At 41.4% G+C, this 23,780-nt stretch overlaps 1 protein-coding gene across 9 annotated transcripts in view; it reads left to right on the top strand.

Annotated features, from left to right (window-relative positions):
• LOC110527971 (ataxin-7) overlaps positions 1-23,780 on the top strand; it is a 54,564-nt gene that overhangs the window by 3,426 nt on the left and 27,358 nt on the right. For 4 of the 9 annotated variants that reach the window (XM_021609622.2, XM_036983465.1, XM_036983463.1 and 1 more), the window contains 3 exons: positions 12,646-12,745; positions 19,009-19,224; positions 19,400-19,468. In XM_021609622.2, coding sequence (XP_021465297.2) covers positions 19,017-19,224; positions 19,400-19,468 — 277 coding nt within the window. In that variant the 5' untranslated portion in view covers positions 12,646-12,745; positions 19,009-19,016. Of the gene's footprint in view, positions 1-2,535; positions 2,583-2,779; positions 2,847-3,027; positions 3,846-12,645; positions 12,746-17,917; positions 17,964-19,008; positions 19,225-19,399; positions 19,469-23,780 lie in introns of those variants that run through there. The other 5 variants (XM_036983466.1, XM_021609625.2, XM_036983464.1 and 2 more) reach the window with 4 other exon arrangements.

Genomic DNA, 23,780 nt, shown 5'->3' with positions numbered 1-23,780 from the left:
AACAAACCCAAAGCATGGGTTGCTGTCATAACTTGTCCATAGGCTGCTTACAGGGTAAAAATAGCCCTTTAACATTTGAAGTGGGTATTTCTTAAAACCTTTTTCACCTAATAGAGGGAAGCAACACCATCTAGTGGTTAGGACATAGTGACATCAGGAGGTAGGATGGGACATAAACCTAACAACTTAAATGACTAAGGGGAAAAAAACATCACCAAATTCACTGAGAATACATAGAATGAAGAAACAGTACTCTGAACCGCAACTACAAACTCGTTGTGGGTGTGGGAGTCCCTGGGTGGCTTTTGACATTGCTTTGGATTCCTCATGTCTAACTCATTGTTTTGAAAGAGGTTTGGTCCAAATTGGATATTTATTGAATATGACATGAATCATATGAATTAAAATTGCCAATTTGGGTGCAATCTATTAGGCTAATTTCTTAGAGATCAAATTATATTTGAATCGAAATAATATCAAATGAATGCTAATCTTATGTTTCTCATAACCAAAATGATTTCAGAACAATCTGAGATGTGTGTCAAATCCTCTTTCTTGTGCATTTAGAGGTGGAACGACCCAAGTGACTCACTATTAATTTGCGTGTAGACTTAATGCAGCTAATGCTAGCTAACCAGTAAATAAACAAACTAACCTTGGCATTTTCTGGCTCTCTGGATTTCAAAGTGATTAGGCCTACTTGCTAGTTGTACAATTAGGAAAATGTGGCTTTTGAATGAACTAGGCCTAACTCCTCTAATAATAATATATGCCATTTAGCGGATGCTTTTATCAAGAGTCTTAGTTATGCCTGCATACATTTTACATGTGGGTGACCCGGGAATTGATCACACAACCCTGGTGGTGCAAGCGCCATGCTCTACCAACTGAGCCATACAAAACCACGAGATAAGGTCTCTCCTATCATTGCTAATGGAGCCTACACTATGTTCCTTACTATGTAGGGCTTAGCGATATGCCCTAAAAATCGTAACTCTATTTTTTTTAATTTAAATAATACTTTTTATTACTTTTTTTTTTATAGACGTATGGACAATTCATGATGTATATCTTTAAATAAAAAATAAAAAAATATGTTTGGTTTCTCGAAATAAGCTTTGTTGCATAAACGTCAATAGACTGCATCTAAAATGATACCTATACTAAATATAAGCCTCCCACATCCATAAGATTCACTAACCTGCTTTCTTCCAATAATCACTGATCTGTCAAAGAAAATGTTTTTTTTAAACAAATGTAACCAGAACCATGCATAATGCACATCCACTAGTAATGACCAACTTCTTGTAGCAGGCATTATAGAAAAAATGTACACAGCTCTCATAACCAATCTCTCAAGCACAAGCCCAAGTGCTAGTGAGTAACCAGTTAATCTTTATATTTAATATCTAGCCAACTTGGATCTATTTGCTTGCTAACAAGGTGGAACGGTTGAACTGTTATGAATACACCCTCCTGTCTGTCTTCAACTGTTTCAACAACAGCCTATTCACTTTGTTTATATATTGAAGTCAAGTGGCCTACCTGGTTAAGAAGATGCATATTTGTCAGAATGAGAACAAGTTTCCAATGTTCTGCTCATTGCACATTTATAAAACACAGACTAGACAGCTAGCACATGACAGTCTGTGGCTAAAATGCTGCGCGGTACAGGTAGCAGCGACAGAAACTGAGCATTCATTTTACACAATCATGTTAATTGATAAGCTTGTTTTTTGTAGGGTCTTCTCTGTTCTACTTTTTGGGAGTTGAGACATGAAAAAGGATAACCTCTCCTCTATTACAGTAATGTGTTTTCTGTGTCCATATGACCTATTCTGTTGGACCAAAACCTCAAATGCAAATAGCGAGTTTAAACCGCTTGCTGTTAGAGAGGAAGAAGTTCTCTTTCGTTGTTGTGATTGGCAGAGGGAGGAGCTTGGTGTGTGTGTGTGTGACTGAGAAAGTGTACAGAAGGAGCAAAGGAGACGATACCAAAAAGAGAGAATGCTCATAAAAAAAATTAAGAGAAACTATATTCTTGTGATACAGGCATTTGGAACATTGTGCTAAAATATACATTTGGTTTCATAAAATGAAATTGATATATCACCCAGCCCTTCTACTACGCTTAGCCTAGTAGACCTAGGCTAGTTGAAGTCGTTATGTAGCCTAGGTCTATATTGTGATTTAAGGACGTGTACAGGCCTCACTAGTATGTGCAGCTGAACGAAAATGGAAGAAAATGACATTCTTCCACTCCCTCTTCTCTACCTTCTCTTCCTCTGTATCTGCTGCTAAAGCCACTTTCTATCACTTCTGCCTCTAACCCTAGGAAACTCTTTTCCAACTTCTCCTCCTTCCCGTCCCTCCTCCCTCTGTGGACGACTTTGTCAGCCACTTTGAAAAGAAGGTTGACGACATCCGCTTCTCATTGACTCCTATTGAGTCCACTGGTCCCACTCACAAAGAACTACCCAACGCATTGATATTTTACTCTCCTCCCTTTTCCAGATCATCTCTGGAGACCTCCCATGGTCCTTTGTAGCTGAATTGATAGAGCATGGCGCTTGTAACACCAGGTAGTGGTTTTGATTCCCGGGACAACCCATACGTAAAATGTATGCACGCACGACTGTAAGCCGCTTTGGATAAAAGTGTCTGCTAAATAGCATTTATTATTATTATTATTATTATTAGTATTATTATTATAATTTATATTATTCCTCACTTCAACAACTCATCCCTGACCACTGACTGCGTGCCCTCTGATTTGAAGATGGTCAGAGTCGCTCCCTTCCTCAAGAAACCAACACTCGACCCCTCTGACATCAAACTACAGACCGGTATCCCTTCTTTCTTTTCTTTCCAAAACACTTGAGTGTGCTGTCTATGACTACCACTCTCGATCTTCTTGACGCTAACCAGTCAGGCTTCAAGACGGCTCACTCAACGGAGACCGCTCTTCTTTGTGTCATGGAGGCACTATACTCTGACATGACTGACTCTCTGTTCTCATCCTCCTAGATCTATCTGCTGCCTTCGACACCATGAACCATCAGATCCTCCTCTCCACCTTCTCAGAGCTGGGCGTCTCATATTGGCAGGTCGCACCTACTAGGTGACGTGGAGAGGATTTATGTCTGCACCAGGTCCTCTCACACCAGGGCTCGGTTTTAGGTCCTTTCCTCTTTTCTCTATCCACCAAGTCACTCGGCTCCTTCATATCTTCACAAATGATATCTCTCCGATCACTGCTATGCAGATGACACTCAACTTATTTTCTCCTTACGCCCTTCTGACACCCAGGTGGCAACACAAATCTCTACGTGCCTGTCAGACATCTCAGTTTGGATGTTGGCCCGCCACCTCAAGCTCAACCTCAACAAGACGGAGCTGCTCTTCCTCCAGGGGAAGGTCTTCCCGCTCCAAGACCTCTCCATCACAGTTGACAACTCCACGGTGTCCCCCTCCCAGAGCGCCAAGAACCTTGGCGCGACCCTAGAAAACACCTGATCGTTCTCTGCAAACATCAAAGTAGTGACTCGCTCATGTAGGTTCATGTTACAACATCCATAGAGTATGAACTTTCCTCACACAGGAAGCATTGTAGGTCCTTATCCAGACACTTGTCATCTACCGTCTGGACTACTGCAACTCTTTGTTGGCTGGGCTCCCCGCTTGTGCCATCAAATCGTTGCAACTTATCCAGAATGCCGCAGCACGCCTGGTATTCAACATTCCCAAGTTGTCCCATCTCACCCCACTCCTCCGCCCATTCCACTGGCTTCCAGTCGAAGCACGGATCTACTTCTAGACCTGGTGCTTGCCTACGGAGCAGCAAGGTGAACTGCACCTCCCTACATTCAGCTCAAACCCTACACCCCAACCTGAGCACTCCGTTCTGCCACCTCAGGTCTCTTGGCCCCCCCACCCCCAGCTATAGTGGAAATGAATCCAGATTATTGTCACTGTAACAAACAGTGCTCTAAATCTCATCGTGTTTTAGGGCAATCCCCAATAACAACACAAAACTTGGTTGACTGAAAGTCGTCTGTTCTTTTGACCAATCGATTGGTAGAACATTTTTAACATGTATTTTTCCATTATATAGACACACCCTATGTGTTTTCATAAAATCAAGTATATGCATTGAGCTTACGGTTTGATGAAATAAGACTAATGCCTCGAGGGCATTAGAAGAGAAAAAAATCTAGCCTGACCCAACTATTCTCCTCGCTTTTGTTCGACATCGACATTTTCGTGAAACAATTTAATTTATAATTAAGTCTTCATATCTCAAAATAATTGTCATGTGGTTATTCAAAATTCTATCCAAATGAAAATGAGAAGCCTTAAAAGTAACTTATATTGCAGACGGTCAAAGTAGTCTACATAAAGCCAACAAATAAAAACAACAACAACAACATTGCAACCTGCATGTAGAAAATAACCTGATAAAATAAATATCCTATAAATCACATTGGCTACACATGGGCTGTTTGCAACAAACTTTAAACATTGTATCAACTATTAACTTTGGGTCCAGCCCAAAGCTTGTCTATTTGCACAAGGGATAAGAAGCAGTGCTTGACTTGGGCAAGAGCTCACCGGAGCTGAGTACTGGCACCTCAAATGTTCTACTGCTTGAGCTCCTGTTCCTCTTATAGAATATTAGCTCCAAAATATTGAGTTCCTGCACCTAATATAAACAGTATCAGCACCCAAAATAAGTACCGGAAAATATTTTAGTCCAAGTCAAGCACTGATAAGAAGTAATCGGGTAGGCCTCTCTTATGACATTTCCACTGGATCAGAGCATGATATGTTTCCCTTTCACTCTGAGTGGTTATCGAAAGGGAGAGAACTGGGAAGATTTTTCAAATCATTCTCAATGGATGTAAAAAACAGACTTTGTTTGCTTGCAGTTTGAGGTGAAGAAAACATTCCTTTGAGGAGCTCCCCAGATCATTGGTGATGGTGTGTTAAGCCAATCAAAAATACTATCAGATCCCCAAATGGGTACATTTATATGTCTACATTTACGTGCAGGCCAGATAGCCTATAATCAAATAAATGTTGATTTGTCACATGAGCCGAGTAGCCATTATCGTGACATGCTTACTTACAAGCCCTTAACCAAAAATGCAGTTAAGAAAATATTTACTAAATAAACTAAAGTAAACAATTAAATTAAAAGTAATAAAATGACAATAACGAGACTATATACTTCTATAGGTCTACTTCTATGCATGTGAGTCTTAACTCAACATTTGACAGGAGTGCTCCAAACAAAAGATGACTAAATTGACGAACTCCCAAATGGAATAAAATCAACTAAAAATGGTTTCTCACAAGTGTAGCATAGGTTGTGCACTCTGCAAACAATGTGTCCACTCTGACAATGAGAAGGGGATGACGAATAATAATATTGAAGGCATGAACATAAATGACTGTAACCAAAGTAAAACATTTTAGATGAGACATTTATAGGAATTAACGGTAAATGTACTACTGGTGAAATATGTAATGGGGAATTGATATACACTAACAAAGAATTTACACAATGAAGTTATGAGACAATGAATGTGCACAAATTGGTGGGAGAGAGAGCATACTGAATAGAGAAGTGTGTTGGCCATGCAGCATTTACGGTGATACGGCCTCAGCAGAAGTCAGGGCGTTCATACTTCTTGTGCTTTGTGGAGCAGAGCTGTTGTCAAGGAAGTGAATTTGTGTTTTCTACAGGATGTACCGCCCCCACCTATAGTCAACCAATCATATCAATGCAGAGTTATACAGAGCCCTGCGCAATGTTACAACATTTGGGAGGTGCATGGCGATGTGGTACAGAGTTTGATTTGTCCTCTTGCCTCTCACACTCTCCATATGGTGTCTCTAAGATATATAGAGTTGAAGTCGGAAGTTTACATACACCTTAGCCAAATACATTTAAACTCTGTTTTTCACAATTCCTGGCATGTAATCCTAGTAAAAAGGCCCTGTTTTAGGTCAGTTAGGATCACCACTTTATTTTAAGAATGTGAAATGTCAGAATAATAGTAGAGACAATGATTTATTTCCACTTTTATTTCTTTCATCACATTCCCAGTGGGTCAGAAGTTGACATACACTCAATTAGTATTTGGTAGCATTGCCTTTAAATTGTTTAACTTGGGTAAAAAATTTCGGGTAGCCTTCCACAAGCTTCCCACAATAAGTTGAGTGAATTTTGGGTCAGGTTTGTAGGCCTCCTTGCTCGCACATGCTTTTTCAGTTCTGCCCACAATACCTTGACTTTGTTGTCCTTAAGCCATGTTGCCACAACTTTTGAAATATGCTTGGGGTCATTGTCCATTTGGAAGACCCATTTGCGACCAAGCTTTAACTTCCTGACTGATGTCTTGAGATGTTGCTTCAATATATCCGCATAATTTTCCATCCTTATGATGCCATTTATTTTGTTAAGTGCACCAGGCCCTCCTGCAGCAAAGCACCCCCACAACATGATGCTGCCACCCCAGTGCTTCACGGTTGGGATGGTGTTTTTCGGCTTGCAAGCCTCCCCCTTTTCCTCCAAACATAACGATGGTCATTATGGCCAAACAGTTCTATTTCATCAGACCAGAGGACATTTCTCTAAAAAGTATGATCTTTGTCCCCATGTGCAGTGGCTTTTTTTATGGCGGTTTTGGAGCAGTGGCTTCTTCCTTGCTGAGTGACCTTTCAGGTTATGTCGATATAGGACTCGTTTTACTGTGGATATAGATACTTTTGTACCTGTTTCCTCCATCATCTTCACAGGGTCCTTTGCTGTTGTTCTGGATTTGATTTGCACTTTTCACACCAAAGTACTTTCATCTCTAGGAGACAGAACACGTCTTCTTCCTGAGAAGTATGATGGCTGCGTGGTCCCATGGTGTTTATACTTGCGTACTATTGTTTGTACAGATGAACGTGGTACCTTCAGGCGTTTGGAAATTGCTCCCAAGGATGAACCAGACTTGTGGAGGTCTACAATTTACTTTCTGAGGTCTTGGCTGACTTCTTTTGATTTTCCCATGATGTCAAGCAAAGCCGTACTGAGTTTGAAGGTAGGCCTTGAAATACATCCACAGGTACACCGCCAATTGACTCAAATGATGGCAATTAGCCTATCAGAAGCTTCTAAAGCCATGACATCATTTTCTGGCATTTTCCAAGCTGTTTAAAGGCACAGTCAACTTAGTGTATGTACACTTCTGACCCACTGGAATTGTGATAGTGAATTATAAGTGAAATAATCTGTCTATTAACAATTGTTGGGAAAATGACTTGTGTCATACACAAAGTAGATGTCCTAACCGACTGGCCAAAACTATAGTTTGTTAACAAGAAATTTGTGGAGTGGTTGAAAACTCATTAAAACTTGTTTTTCAACCACTCCACAAATTTCTTGTTAACAAACTATAGTTTTGGCAAGTCGGTTAGGACATCTACTTCGTGCATGACACAAGTCATTTTCCCAACAATTGTTAATAGACAGATTATTTCACTTATAATTCACTGTATCACAATTCCAGTCGGTCAGAAGAAATCCCATAGAAAGTTTGTGGGCAGAACTGAAAAATCGTGTGTGAGCAAGGGGGCCTCCAAACCTAACTCGGTTACACCAGCTCTGTCAGAAGGAATGGGCCAAAATTCACCCAATTTATTGTGGAAGGCTACCTGAAACGTTTGACCCAAGTTAAACAATTTAAAGACAATGCTACCAAATACTAATTGAGTGTATGTAAACTTCTGAACAAATGGGAATGTGATGAAAGTAATAAAAGCTGAAATAAATACTTCTCTACTATTTTTCTGATATTTCACATTCTTAAAATAAAGTGGTGATCCTAACTGACCTAAAACAGGGACTTTTTACTAGGATTGCAGGTCAGGAATTGTGAAAAACTGAGTTTAAATGTATTTGGCTAAGGTGTATGTAAACTTCCGACTTCAACTCTATATATCTTAGAGGCACCATATGGAGAGTGTGAGAGGCCAGAGGCCAAATCAAACTCTGTACCACATCGCCATGCACCTCCCAAATGTTGTAACATTGCGCAGGGCTCTGTATAACTCTGCATTGATATGATTGGTTGACTATAGGTGGGGGCGGTACATCCTGTAGAAAACACAAACTTACTTCTTTGACAACAGCTCTGCTCCACGAAGCGCAAGAAGTATGAATGCCCTGACGTCTGCTGAGGCTGTATCACCGTAAATGCTGCATGGCCAATACACTTCTCTATTCAGTATGCTCTCTCTCTCTTCAAATAAAGTGGTGATCCTAACTGACCTATGACCTAATTTGTACTAGAATTACATGTCAGGAATTGTGGAAAAACTGAGTTTAAATGTATTTAGCAATGGTGTATGTGAAATTCCGACTTCAACTGTATATTAGTACCAGTCAAAAATTTGGACACCTACTCATTCAAGGGTTTTCCTTTTATTTGTACTATTTTATTTGTACTATTTTCTATGTTGAAGAATAATAGTGGAGACATCAAAACTATGAAATAACAATAATGGAATCATCATTATTAAATTGTAAACACATCGAAATGTATTTTATATTTGAGATTCTTCAAAGTAGCCACCCTTTGCCTTGATGACAGCTTTGCACACTCTTGGCATTCTCTCAACCAGCTTCACCTGGAATACTTTTTCAACAGTCTTGAAGGAGTTCCCACATATGCTGAGCAAGGGTGATTGTGGAGGCCAGGTCATCTGATGCAGCACTCCATCACTCTCATTCTTGGTAAAATAGCACTTACACATCCTGGAGGTGTGTGTTGGGACATTGTCCTGTTGAAAAACAAATGATAGTCCCACTAAGCGCAAACAAGCTGGGATGGCATATCGCTGCAGAATGCTGTGGTAGCCATGCTGATTAAGTGTGCCTTGAATTCTAAATAAATCAGACAGTATCACTAGCAAAGCACCCCACACCATCACACCACCACCTCTATGCTTCACTGTGGGAACCACATATGCAGAGATCATCCGTTCACCTCCTCTGAGTCTCACAAAGACACGGTTGTTGGCTCCAAAAATCTCAAATTTGGAATCATCAGACCAAAGGACAGATTTCCACCGGTCAAATATCTGATTTGTTTCTTTTTGCTTTTTTTGAGCTGTTCTTGCCATAATATGGAATTGGTCTTTGTTTAACACTTGCTTACCACATGATTCCATATGTGTGTTATTTCATAGTGTATAAATAAATAAATATATATACAGTGCCTTGCGAAAGTATTCGGCCCCCTTGGACTTTGCGACCTTTTGCCACATTTCAGGCTTTAAACATAAATATATAAAACTGTATTTTTTGTGAAGAATCAACAACAAGTGGGACACAATCATGAAGTGGAACGACATTTATTGGATATTTCAAACTTTTTTAACAAATCAAAAACTGAAAAATTGGGCATGCAAAATTATTCAGCCCCTTTACTTTCAGTGCAGCAAACTCTCTCCAGAAGTTCAGTGAGGATCTCTGAATTATCCAATGTTGACCTAAATGACTAATGATGATAAATACAATCCACCTGTGTGTAATCAAGTCTCCGTATAAATGCACCTGCACTGTGATAGTCTCAGAGGTCCGTTAAAAGCGCAGAGAGCATCATGAAGAACAAGGAACACACCAGGCAGGTCCGAGATACTGTTGTGAAGAAGTTTAAAGCCGGATTTGGATACAAAATATTTCCCAAGCTTTAAACATCCCAAGGAGCACTGTGCAAGCGATAATATTGAAATGGAAGGAGTATCAGACCACTGCAAATCTACCAAGACCTGGCCGTCCCTCTAAACTTTCAGCTCATACAAGGAGAAGACTGATCAGAGATGCAGCCAAGAGGCCCATGATCACTCTGGATGAACTGCAGAGATCTACAGCTGAGGTGGGAGACTCTGTCCATAGGACAACAATCAGTTGTATATTGCACAAATCTGGCCTTTATGGAAGAGTGGCAAGAAGAAAGCCATTTCTTAAAGATATCCATAAAAAGTGTCGTTTAAAGTTTGCCACAAGCCACCTGGGAGACACACCAAACATGTGGAAGAAGGTGCTCTGGTCAGATGAAACCAAAATGGAACTTTTTGGCAACAATGCAAAACGTTATGTTTGGCGTAAAAGCAACACAGCTGAACACACCATCCCCACTGTCAAACATGGTGGTGGCAGCATCATGGTTTGGGCCTGCTTTTCTTCAGCAGGGACAGGGAAGATGGTTGAAATTGATGGGAAGATGGATGGAGCCAAATACAGGACCATTCTGGAAGAAAACCTGATGGAGTCTGCAAAAGACCTGAGACTGGGACGGAGATTTGTCTTCCAACAAGACAATGATCCAAAACATAAAGCAAAATCTACAATGGAATGGTTCAAAAATAAACATATCCAGGTGTTAGAATGGCCAAATCAAAGTCCAGACCTGAATCCAATTGAGAATCTGTGGAAAGAACTGAAAACTGCTGTTCACAAATGCTCTCCATCCAACCTCACTGAGCTTGAGCTGTTTTGCAAGGAGGAATGGGAAAAAATTTCAGTCTCTCGATGTGCAAAACTGATAGAGACATACCCCAAGCGACATACAGCTGTAATCGCAGCAAAAGGTGGCGCTACAAAGTATTAACCTAAAGGGGCTGAATAATTTTGCACGCCCAATTTTTCAGTTTTTGATTTGTTAAAAAAGTTTGAAATATCCAATAAACGTCGTTCCACTTCATGATTGTGTCCCACTTGTTGTTGATTCTTCACAAAAAATACAGTTTTATATCTTTATGTTTGAAGCTTGAAATGTGGCAAAAGGTCGCAAAGTTCAATGGGGCCGAATACTTTCGCAAGGCACTGTATATATATACACACCACCGTTCAAAAGTTTGGGGTCACTTAGAAATGTCCTTGTTTTTGAAAGAAAAGCACATTCAAATGTATCTTAAATACAGTGTAGACATTGTTAATGTTGTAAATGACTATTGTAGCTGGAAACGGCAGATTAAATAAAATTGAATATCTACATAGGCGTACACTTGCCCATTTATCAGCAACCATCACGCCTGTATTACAATGGCACGTTGTGTTAGCTAGTCCAAGTTTATCATTTTAATAGGCTAATTGATCATTAGAAAACCCTTTTGCAGTTATGTTAGCACAGTTGAAAAATGTTGTCCTGTTTTAAAGAAGCAATAAAACTTTAGCCTAGTTGAGTATTTGGAGCATCGGCATTTGTGGGTTCGATTACAGGCTCAAAATAGTAAGAAACAAAGAACTTTCTTAGTACCCGCAAAACACCAGTCTCAACATCAACAGTGAAGAGGCGACTCCGGGATGCTGGCCTTCTATGCATAGTTGCAAAGAAAAAGCAAATCTCAGACTGGCCAATAAAAAGAAAAGATAAAGATGGGCAAAATAATGTTCTCTACCTAGAAGGCCAGCATCCCGGAGTCGCCTCTTCACTGTTGATGTTGAGACTGATGTTTTGTGGGTACTATTTAATGAAGCTGCCAGTTGAGGACTTGCGAGACGTCTGTTTCTCAAACTAGACACTCTAATGTACTTGTCCTCTTGCTCAGTTGTGTTCCGGGGCCTCCCACTCCTTTTTCTATTCTGGTTAGAGACAGTTTGTGCTGTTCTGTGAAGGGAGTAGTACACTTCGTTGTACATGATCTTCAGTTTCTTGGCAATTTCTTGCATGGAATAGCCTTCATTTCTTAGAACAAGAATAGACTGACGAGTTTCAGAAGAAAGGTCTTTGTTTTCTGGCCATTTTGAGCCTGTAATCGAACCTACAGATGCTGATGCCCCAGGTACTCAACTAGTCTAAAGAAGGCCAGTTTTATTGCTTCTTTTATTAGCACAACAGTTTTCAGCTGTGCTAACATTATTGCAAAAGGGTTTTCCTTTTTAAATTATAAACTTCAATTAGCTAACACATCTCACACATCTTTGTAATAGTGTTTTCATTATTCACATTGTGTTGAATTGATGAGTAGCCTACAATGGTAAACATTTTTTTATTGAAGTTAGTTCTGGGCATACTGATATTTACAATGCTTTTGTGTAAAAAAAACTAAAATGGTAGGCCTAATTGTTATTACTGTTCTGTATTTAATTTTTCAAATTTTTATTGCGGTCTCATTAGGCTAATGTGTGGTACATTAATAGCCTACAGTTTGCGACAGTTGTTCTTGTGGAAAGAATTGGTTTCCTGTGTCCAGTTAAATTAAGTTTGATGGCTCAAGTCCCCCAACCCCCACCACCTTCAAAAAATATTTTAATGGGGAAATGATTTTAGTTTTGTTTTTATCCTAATCTTTGAAAGGGATTATTGCGCTGCAAACTGCAGGGCTCTGGAGTGGTTAACCAGGGATAGTGCTTATTGGATTGGATTACTCTGCTGCGGCGAGGAGCTCCATAAGTAGCTCATGTGCTAGCTTGAAAGCTGCCGAGCACAGAGCCACAGCCAGATCCACCAGGAGCATTGGAGGCGGCGTTATCTTCCAGACAGACAACACTGTAATTCCTTAAACAGTGATTACGGCATCAAGACAAGGAAAACAATGAACCTAATACTAACGTTTCCCACCCGTCTCTTTCTCTATCTCAACCAGATTCCTTCCACAACTTGTGTGGAGCGACCAGAGATCACCCAAACCGATGAGGTTTTACTGATCCAGTTAAGATTGTGTTCCCTTTTCCACATTTGACAAGGTAAGTGTTCAGTAAGCACAATACCCTGTATTTCTACTCAAATTCTACACATCAATCTTGAGACTCACTCCACAGTCCTGCAACATATCTACAATCAGACTCTACTCTCAGGTCTGCAGTTTTTCAGCGGCCATTTCATTACAAAATCTCAATAAGATATTGATACTACACTAGTAAATGTAACAAGTGGTATGACGACCAAGCTTGGACATGATTAACTTAGGCTGAGACCTGAAGACAATGCCTTAACTTATTAGACTGATGCGGTCTTCTGCTGCACCATAAACCTGGGTTCGAACCCCGTGGGTCATGTTGGTTCCATGAACCAGATGAGTCTGTCAGAAGGTCAAAGCGGGATGGAGTGTCACAAAGTTATCCTTGACACCTGAAGAACTGCATTGGCCCCCGTTGTGTCAATGCCTTCTGATGCACGGAAGACCCGTTTGTGCCATAAGCTGTAGCTCCAAATTCATATGGTATAACAACTGCATAGACCAACATGAAAGTATAATACACTGCTCAAAAAAAGAAAGGGAACACTTAAACAACACAATGTAACTCCAAGTCAATCACACTTCTGTGAAATCAAACTGTCCACTTAGGAAGCAACACTGATTGACAATAAATTTCACATGCTGTTGTGCAAATGGAATAGACAACAGATGGAAATTATAGGCAATTAGCAAGACACCCCCAATAAAGGAGTGGTTCTGCAGGTGATAACCACAGACCACTTCTCAGTTCCTATGCTTCCTGGCTGATGTTTTGGTCACTTTTGAATGCTGGCGGTGCTTTCACTCTAGTGATAGCATGAGACGGAGTCTACAACCCACACAAGTGGCTCAGGTAGTGCAGCTCATCCAGGATGGGACATCAATGCGAGCTGTGGCAAGAAGGTTTGCTGTGTCTGTCAGGGTAGTGTCCAGAGCATGGAGGCGCTACCAGGAGACAGGCCAGTACATCAGGAGACGTGGAGGAGGCCGTAGGAGGGCAACAGCCCAGCAGCAGGACCGCTACCTCTGCCTTTGTGCAAGGAGGAGCAGGAGGAGCACTGCCAGAGCCCTGCAAAATGACCTCCAGCAGGCCACAAATTGTATCAGCATATCGATTGCACAACCAGGGCTGGTAAAACCTTGGATCATTGCTATTCTAACTTCCGCGATGCATATAAGGCCCTCCCCCGCACTCCCTTCGGAAAAGCTGACCACGGCTCCATTTTGTTGCACCCTGCCTATAGACAGAAACTAAAACAAGAAGCTCCCACCCTGAGGTCTGTTCAACGCTGGTCCGACCAATCTGATTCCATGCTCCAAGACTGCTTCCATCACGTGGACTGGGATATGTTTCGTATTGCGTCAGACAACAACATTGACGAATACGCTGATTCAGTGAGCGAGTTCATTAGAACGTGCGTTGAAGATGTCGTTCCCATAGCAACGATTAAAACATTCCCAAACCAGAAACCGTGGATTGATGGCAGCATTCGCGTGAAACTGAAAGTGCGAACCACTGCTTTTAATCAGGGCAAGGTGACCGGAAACATGACCGAATACAAACAGTGTAGCTATTCCCTCCGCAAGGCAATCAAACAAGCTAAGCGTCAGTATAGAGACAAAGTAGAATCAAAATTCAACGGCTCAGACACGAGGTATGTGGCAGGGTCTACAGTCAATCACGGATTACAAAAAGAAAACTAGCCCAGTCACGGACCAGGATGCCTTGCTCCCAGGCAGACTAAATAACTTTTTTGCCCGCTTTGAGGACAATACAGTGCCACTGACACGGCCCGCAACCAAAACATGCGGACTCTCCTTCACTGCAGCCGAGGTGAGTAAAACATTTAAACGTGTTAACCCTCGCAAGGCTGCAGGCCCAGACGGCATCCCCAGCCGCGCCCTCAGAGCATGCGCAGACCAGCTGGCTGGTGTGTTTACGGACATATTCAATCGATCCCTATCCAAGTCTGCTGTTCCCATATGCTTCAAGAGGGCCACCATTGTTCCTGTTCCCAAGAAAGCTAAGGTAAATGAGCTAAACGACTACCGCCCTGTAGCACTCACCTCCGTCATCATGAAGTGCTTTGAGAGACTAGTCAAGGACCATATCACCTCCACCCTACCTGACACCCTAGACCCACTCCAATTTGCTTACCGCCCAAATAGTTCCACAGACGATGCAATCTCAACCACACTGCACACTGCCCTAACCCATCTGGACAAGAGGAATACCTATGTGAGAATGCTGTTCATCGACTACAGTTCAGCATTTAACACCATAGTACCCTCCAAACTCGTCATCAAGCTCGAGACCCTGGGTCTCGACCCCGCCCTGTGCAACTGGGTACTGGACTTCCTGACTGGCCGCCCCCAGGTGGTGAGGGTAGGTAACAACATCTCCACCCCGCTGATCATCAACACTGGGGCCCCACATGGGTGCGTTCTGAGCCCTCTCCTGTACTCCCTGTTCACCCACGACTGCGTGGCCACGCCCGCCTCCAACTCAATCATCAAGTTTGCGGACGACACAACAGTGGTAGGCTTGATTACCAACAACGACGAGACGGCCTACAGGGAGGAGGTGAGGGCCCTCGGAGTGTGGTGTCAGGAAAATAACCTCACACTCAATGTCAACAAAACTAAGGAGATGATTGTGGACTTCAGGAAACAGCAGAGGGAACACCCCCCTATCCACATCGATGGAACAGTAGTGGAGAGGGTAGTAAGTTTTAAGTTCCTCGGCGTACACATCACAGACAAACTGAAGAGGCAGCAGCGCCTCTTCAACCTCAGGAGGCTGAAGAAATTTGGCTTGTCACCAAAAGCACTCACAAACTTCTACAGATGCACAATCGAGAGCATCCTGTTGGGCTGTATCACCGCCTGGTACGGCAACTGCTCCGCCCACAACCGTAAGGCTCTCCAGAGGGTAGTGAGGTCTGCACAACGCATCACCGGGGGCAAACTACCTGCCCTCCAGGACACCTACACCACCCGATGTCACAGGAAGGCCATAAAGATCATCAAGGACAACAACCACCCGAGCCACTGCCTGTTCACCCCGCTATCATCCAGGAGGCGAGGTCAGTACAGGTGCATCAAAGCTGGGACCGAGAGACTGAAAGAAGCTGTTTATCTCAAGGCCATCAGACTGTTAAACAGCCACCACTAACATTGAGTGGCTGCTGCCAACACACTGACTCAACTCCAGCCACTTTAATAATGGGAATTGATGTAAAATATATCACTAGCCACTTTAAACAATGCTACTTAATATAATGTTTACATACCCTACATTATTTATCTCATATGTATACGAATATACTGTACTCTATATAATCTACTGCATCTTTATGTAATACATGTATCACTAGCCACTTTAAACTATGCCACTTTGTTTACATACTCATCTCATATGTATATACTGTACTCGATACCATCTACTGCATCTTGCCTATGCCGCTCTTTACCATCACTCATTCATATATCTTTATGTACATATTCTTTATCCCTTTACTTGTGTGTATAAGGTAGTAGTTTTGGAATTTTTAGCTAGATTACTCGTTGGTTATTACTGCATTGTCGGAAATAGAAGCACAAGAATTTCGCTACACTCGCATTAACATCTGCTAACCATGTGTATGTGACAAATAAAATTTGATTTGATTTGAAATGTGCATGTGTTTGCTCAAACGGTCAGAAACAGACTCCATGAGGGTGGTATGAGGGCCCGACGTCCACAGGTGGGGGTTGTGCTAACAGCCCAACACCGTGCAGGACGTTTGGCATTTGCCAGAGAACACCAAGATTGGCAAATTCGCCACTGGCGCCCTGTGCTCTTCACAGATGAAAGCAGGTTCACACTGAGCACATGTGACAGACGTGACAGACCCTGGAGACGCCGTGGAGAACGTTCTGCTGCCTGTAACATCCTCCAGCATGACCGGTTTGGCGGTGGGTCAGTCATGGTGTGGGGTGGCATTTCTTTGGGGGGCCGCACAGCCCTCCATGTGCTCGCCAGAGGTAGCCTGACTGCCATTAGGTACCGAGATGAGATCCTCAGACCCCTTGTGAGACCATATGCTGGTGCGGTTGGCCCTGGGTTCCTCCTAATGCAAGACAATGCTAGACCTCATGTGGCTGGAGTGTGTCAGCAGTTCCTGCAAGAGGAAGGCATTGATGCTATGGACTGGCCCGCCCGTTCCCCAGACCTGAATCCAATTGAGCACATCTGGGACATCATGTCTCACTCCATCCACCAACACCACGTTGCACCACAGACTGTCCAGGAGTTGGTGGATGCTTTAGTCCAGGTCTGGGAGGAGATCCCTCGGGAGACCATCCGCCACCTCATCAGGAGCATGCCCAGGCATTGTAGGGAGGTCATACAGGCACGTGGAGGCCACACACACTGCTGAGCCTCATTTTGACTTGTTTTAAGGACATTACATCAAAGTTGGATCAGCATGTAGTGTGGTTTTCCACTTTAATTTTGAGTGTGACTCCAAATCCAGACCTCCATGGGTTGATAAATTTGATTTCCATTGATCATTTTTGTGTGATTTTGTTGTCAGCACATTCAACTATGTAAAGAAAAAAGTATTTAATAAGAATATTTCATTCATTCAGATCTAGGATGTGTTATTTTAGTCTTCCCTTTATTTTTTTGAGCAGTGTTTAAAAAATATAAAAAATAGCCTAACTTTATTCTTAGTATGTCAGTCTGTCAGATGCAGACAATTTGCCAAGTAATATTTTATTATTGATTAGTATACATACCTATAATCAATCATGTAAAAAAAATCTAAACAAATGTAGTATTTGTAATTACGTGACTGTTGAACCATATACAATCCCCCAAAACCAGTTCCATTTCAGCATCAGGCCTACACGTTTTGCTGTCTGTCATAAATTGATGCACTAATTAGTTGTAATTTGTAGGGCTAGTTTCTACCCACTTGTTGTTTTGGCCTTTTAGCCTTTTGTATTGCCAGTAGAATTTTTGAGCATGCAATGAAAATGCATTCAGTCATTTCTGCTTACTACCGGTAAGTAAGCAAGTTGAAAACTGAAGATGGTTGTGTAGGATTTCAACACTTATTAACATGTTAGAACCTTCACTTCAAACTGGATTCCTGTATGGTAGGTGAGGTCACGTGTACATTGTCAGTTACAGATTGATCCTGCCCATCAATAGCAGGAGTAGAGGCCTGTGCTGAGAGGTACAAACATGAGATAATATGTAGACATCCTGGTCACTCCATTTAAATCCGAATCCCATTTGGAAAGTTGAAGGTATACTTCCTAGGAATATTTCAATTCTATAAAGACCTCAGACATTCATATTTTTGTAATATATAAGTGTCTGTAGATTAGGTAACTGTAAACCTGAATGAAGTGTTTTAGAAAGGAAATAGTTAACGGGATAGCTTTCTTTCTGCTTGTTTGGTGTAAAGTGTTACCAATTCCTAGATTATGGAAGTAGGAACTCCATCCATTCGCCACATAGCGCTGATGTGACGCAAAAGGTTGTGAGAAATATGAATCTGACTACTGTAAACTGGAAAGCAGTCGCGCCTTATTAAGGAAGTAGGACATCAATGAATATATACTCCCCCATCCGGCGACAAACAGGTCCCTGTCTTAATTGTTTTACTTTAATAAACTGTTTTTATATAAATTAACTGTTCGGTCATCGATGTGCATTATCGAAGGTGTGTATCCTATCTGAACATTTTTGAAGTTGGAAGCAAGAGGGATATTCTGGTTGTTATGATATAATACCTCGAAGCATGTTAATTTGATCAATATTAGGGCACTAATATTAATTTGGTTCGTTTTCATTCATAAAATACGTTTTTCGGAAGAAAAAAAAAACGAATTCCTATGTGAACTGTATCAATTAGGCATAGGCTATACGAAGGTGATGAATATAGTATTTATTTGATAATTGAAAACATATTGTTGTCACCGCGTGTAAGTGACCTGGATTTATCACGTTTAATGCACTCAGGGAGGTGCATTTAGATGCTCCTCCTTAAAGTTTTATCTGTGATATCTGCGATTGCCCAGACTGTATGTGCCGGGGGACGGCCTCGCACACATGTACCCGTCAAAACAAGAGCGATTTCGGTGGTGTCACTCCCTCTAGCTTCTAAACACATAATCAACGGGATTTGCGTTACCAAAACATGCGTTTGCCCGAGACAATCAATGAAGGAATCCTGAGAACACCACAACGCTGACTGCTGTTTTGTTACATTGTAGCGGAAAGAATGTCGGAAAGGGCCGATGATGACGTCAGGGGGGAGCAGCGCAGAGTGGCCAGGCAGCTGAAGCAGCAACAGCAGCAGATCCAGCGGGGAGAAGGCTCCACAGCAATGGCGACTGGTGCGGAGCGCAGATCCATGCCTAGTCCAGAAATAATGTTGGGACAGCCTTGGAGCAGCTGGGTCGATGCTGCCAAACTCCACGGCAACGACGGTGAGTGCTCGTGCGTACTGGATGTATGTGTAGAATCGAGACATAACGATGATCGTGAGCTTTTTTTGCTGATTGCGTGCAGTTTTTGGAATACGAAGAAACGCTACTGTTAACAACAGCAGAAGCAAGCAAGTGCAACTATTTATCTTCGTGTGTATCCGATTGCCTCTTTTAGGTGCCGAATCAGAGGAAAGTTTGAAAGAGTTCGGGAAAAATCGAGAAGCCATGCGACTGTGCAGAGATGGTGAGTGTTCTCGCTTTTGTCAAAGCCAAGGTGTGTTTTGGTTTTGTTGGGTTGCACCGGCTGAAATCTGGTTGTTCTGTTGAACAAGTCCACCACACTGAGTGGTGACAACACAAGTCTGATCAATCAGTGATATAACCCAGGAATCTATCGCCACTAGTTGACACCTTGAAGAGGGGGCCCGCCTATCTTCTGACCCTAAGTAGGTAACCACCGCAGGTAACAACCAGCGCTTATTCAGTGGGGTCCTTAAAGATACATGTCATGTGATAAAGCTGAAATGTATGTTTATCTTACACAACAGAGAATTTATTGTCTGTTTTACACTATTTCTGTCTGACTGTTCAGTATCATTGTGCCCACCTGAAAAAGCCTGTGTGTGTGAAGTTAGGGGATGGGCACAGTCGTGTGATGGCACTTTCACAGTTAAAATGGGTGCAACGAGGTTGTCATTGAAGCTAGAATCTTAATTGAAACAATAAGAAAGCGTACCCCCGCCTATGTTTTGGTAAAAAGTTTAGGGAAGGGCCTGGAGAAATAACTTCGCAAATTCATAGAGCAAGCCATATATCCAAGGACTAACCATCCATGACAATTAGTCCTATTCATGTTTTGAGACTATACAGGTTTTGTTTACAAACATTGGAATAAAACAATCTTGTAAGTTATATTCTTCAAGAATCAATGCATATACAGTACCAGTCAAAAGTTTGGACACAACTACTCATTCATGGTTTTTCTTTATTTGTGCTATTTTCTACATTGTAGAATAGTAGTGAAGACATCAAAACTATGACATTAAACATATGGAATCATGTAACCAAAAAAGTGTTACACAAATCAAATTCTATTTTATTTTGAGGTTCTTCCAAGTAGCCACCCTTTGCTTGATGTCAGCTTTGTACACTCTTGGCATTCTCTCAACCAGCTTCACGAGGTAGTCACCTGGAATGTATTTCAATTAACAGGTGTGCCTTGTATAAAGTTAAATAGTGGAATTCCTTTCCTTCTTAATGCGTTTGAGCCAATCAGTTGTGTTGTGTCAAGGTAGGGGTGGTATACAGAAGATAGCCCTATTTATCAAAGACCAAGTCCATATTATGGCAAGAACCGCTCATAAAGAAAAGAGAAACAACAGGCCATCACTACTTCAAGACATGTAGGCCAGTCAATCAAGAACATTTCAAGAATATTTCATTTTTTTCAAGTGCAGCCGCAATAACCATCACGCGCTATGGTGAAACTGGAAAGGAAGACATTAACTTTTCAGAGGAGACTGAGTGAGTCAGTCCTTCATGGTCTCATTTCTGCAATGAAGCCACTACTTAAGGACACCAGTAAGAAGAAGAGACTTGCTTGGGCCAAGAAACATGAGCAATGGATATTAGACCGGAGGAAATCTGTCCTTTTGGTCTGATGAGTCAAAATTGTAGATTTTTGGTTCCAACCAACGTGTCTTTGTGAGACGCAGAGTAGGTGAACGGATGATCTTCGCATGTCTGGTTCCCACTGTGAAGCATGGGGGAGGTGTGATGGTGTGGGGTGCTTTGCTGGTGACACTGTCAGTGACTTTATTTAGTATTCAAGGCACACTTAACCAACATGGCTACCACAGCATTCTGCAGTGATACGCCATCCCATTTTGTTTTCGCTTAGTGGGACTATCATTTGTTTTTCAACAGAACAATGACCAAACACACCTCGAGGCTGTGTAAGTGCTATTTGACCAATAAGGAGAGTAAAATATATTTAGTATTGTTTAACACTTTTTTGGTTCCTATATATGAGTTATTTCATAGTTTTGATATTTTCAATATTAGAAAATAGTAAAAAATAAAAACCCTAGAATGAGTAGGTTTGTCAAGCTTTTGTGTGTGTGTGTGTGTGTGTGAATTAATGTAGCAACTAAGGATTCTAGCTTTAAAGTGCCAATATGTCATTTTTTGGGCAACCTGTCCAAATTCACACAGAACAGATTCTTCTTAGACATTTCTGTCTGTATATTTCTATTTCTTAAATGTAGTTTTGGGTTTGTACACTAGCTGAAACGACCATATTTTTTGGAATATGATTAAGGAAAATATATTTCACAGCATTTTAGATGGTAAAATTATTCTCTATAGTACACTAGCTTATTTTGTCTCACAAACTGAAATTAGGCTAACTATTAAGAGTTTTGGAAACCAGGAAATTGCGGAACGATTTCTGCATAGTGCAACTTTAAGAATAACTGCTATTCTTTTTGGAAACTGTCTAAAACCTCAGATGGCTTTCCTATGTCAGTTGAATATTTATAGTGCTACTAAACTACTACACATTCACATCTTTGTTTAGCACATTTTATATTAGCACACTCAATAAAGTACTCTATATTTACAATATTAACAACAAAGGATTGCCGTACTCTGTTTTGGCAGCTATGATCTATAATAGATTTTATTACATGGATTGGTGTCAGTGATCTGATCAAGACTGCCTTGAAATGTTAATTCCCATGCTATAAAACGAGAGAAGCACACAGCTGTATGTGCAACACTGACGTAAAAAACATAGAATGTAGTAAAAACCCATTGAATTATATTTTCCCACATAGCCGTCAGGAGCCATAGTTGTCCTTTTTGCACACACAAAATCTGAAGAATATGACATTTTTTTTAGTAATCGTGACTTGAAACTGTGCTGTAAATAGTCACCCTACGTTGAAGTTGCCGTAAGCACAAATCTAGGATCAGCATGCCCAATCCTAACCTTTAGTATGGTAACAAGATACACTGTCCTCAGGGTAAAGTCACGCTACAACTTGATTCCCAAAAAGCAGCTTGTAAAAATAAGCACTATGCATGTAAGTACATCATGTACTGCACACAGTCAGTCTATAGTCTTTACTCACTGTTTGGGAAGTAAGAACGGAGTTGAGGAAATAGTTTATGTTCATTACATATCTATAAGGTGATAAGGTACCCCACTTAGTCAAGAGAGCAGGGGAAACGCCTCGATCACACCGGCAGCGTCGTTGCATTTTGAAACTCCAGAAGTACATTAATTTTCAATGGAACACTGTGTTTGCCTTTCAGCATTGTGTTGCAGAGGCAGTTGCAGTGCGTTCTGTGTTGCATGTTGGATTTATAGAACGTATGCATCAAACTGTATGTGTAGACGGCTTGACCGAAATGGTAGCAGAAGGTGAATGTTGAACTTTTGTTGCACACGTATCCAGATGACATGTGATCGAGGCGACACTCACCTCTGAAGTCCTCTGTAGCTGTTATGTGTCATAGGCCTACACTTGTGATGTCAGCAATACGTAGGCTTCTCATTTCAAACTTTTCCAAAAAGCTTTTTTTTCCTGTTGAAAAGGAAGGGGTTACACACTGTAACCTACTTGTCAGGGCACTTATCTAACGGTGCATTTGCATTGGCAAACAATGGGGCCAGTGTGCACACCGCAGTGACATTGCACAATTAAGAACAAATCACTTGTTTCCTACAGGTCTCACAGAAGCCACAACAGAAAGCCAGACCTGTCTGATTTACACACTTATTTCCGTGCGTAAAAGGAGCCAAAACTGTTCAGCAAAGCACCTGGATCCAGCCAATTTTGTCATGACCTTTAATTTAGATCTTCACTTTTTCTCAGGAAGACCAAGAAGCATGTTGACAGAATGTGATCAGGAAAGTCACTATTGTGCAACTGCATTAGTCTAGCTACAGTAGCCGATTATTTCAGTTATTCAGGAAATGTTTTCGTTGTGTCATTTAATCACATTGTATGATTTTTAAGTAATTAATTTGCATTTTAGTGCATGACATACAGTGGGGCAAAAAAGTATTTAGTCAGCCACCAATTGTGCAAGTTCTCCCACTTAAAAAGATGAGAGGCCTGTAATTTTCATCATAGGTACACTTCAACTATGACAGACAAAATTAGGGGGAAAAAATCCAGAAAATCACATTGTAGGATTTTTAATGAATTTATTTGCAAATTATGGTGGAAAATAAGTATTTGGTCACCTACAAACAAGCAAGATTTCTGGCTCTCACAGACCTGTAACTTCTTCTTTAAGAGGCTCCTCTGTCCTCCACTCGTTACCTGTATTAATGGCACTTGTTTAAACTTGTTATCAGTATAAAAGACACCTGTCCACAACCTCAAACAGTCACACTCCAAACTCCACTATGGCCAAGACCAAAGAGCTGTCAAAGGACACCAGAAACAAAATTGTAGACCTGCACCAGGCTGGGAAGACTGAATCTGCAATAGTTAAGCAGCTTGGTTTGAAGAAATCAACTGTGGGAGCAATTATTAGGAAAT

Source organism: Oncorhynchus mykiss, chromosome 7 (genome assembly GCF_013265735.2).
Source record: "Oncorhynchus mykiss isolate Arlee chromosome 7, USDA_OmykA_1.1, whole genome shotgun sequence".
NCBI classification, from domain to species: Eukaryota; Metazoa; Chordata; class Actinopteri; order Salmoniformes; family Salmonidae; genus Oncorhynchus; species Oncorhynchus mykiss.
The sequence above is the reverse complement of the archived record's forward strand: the minus strand, read 5'-3'. Positions and strand labels throughout refer to the sequence as shown.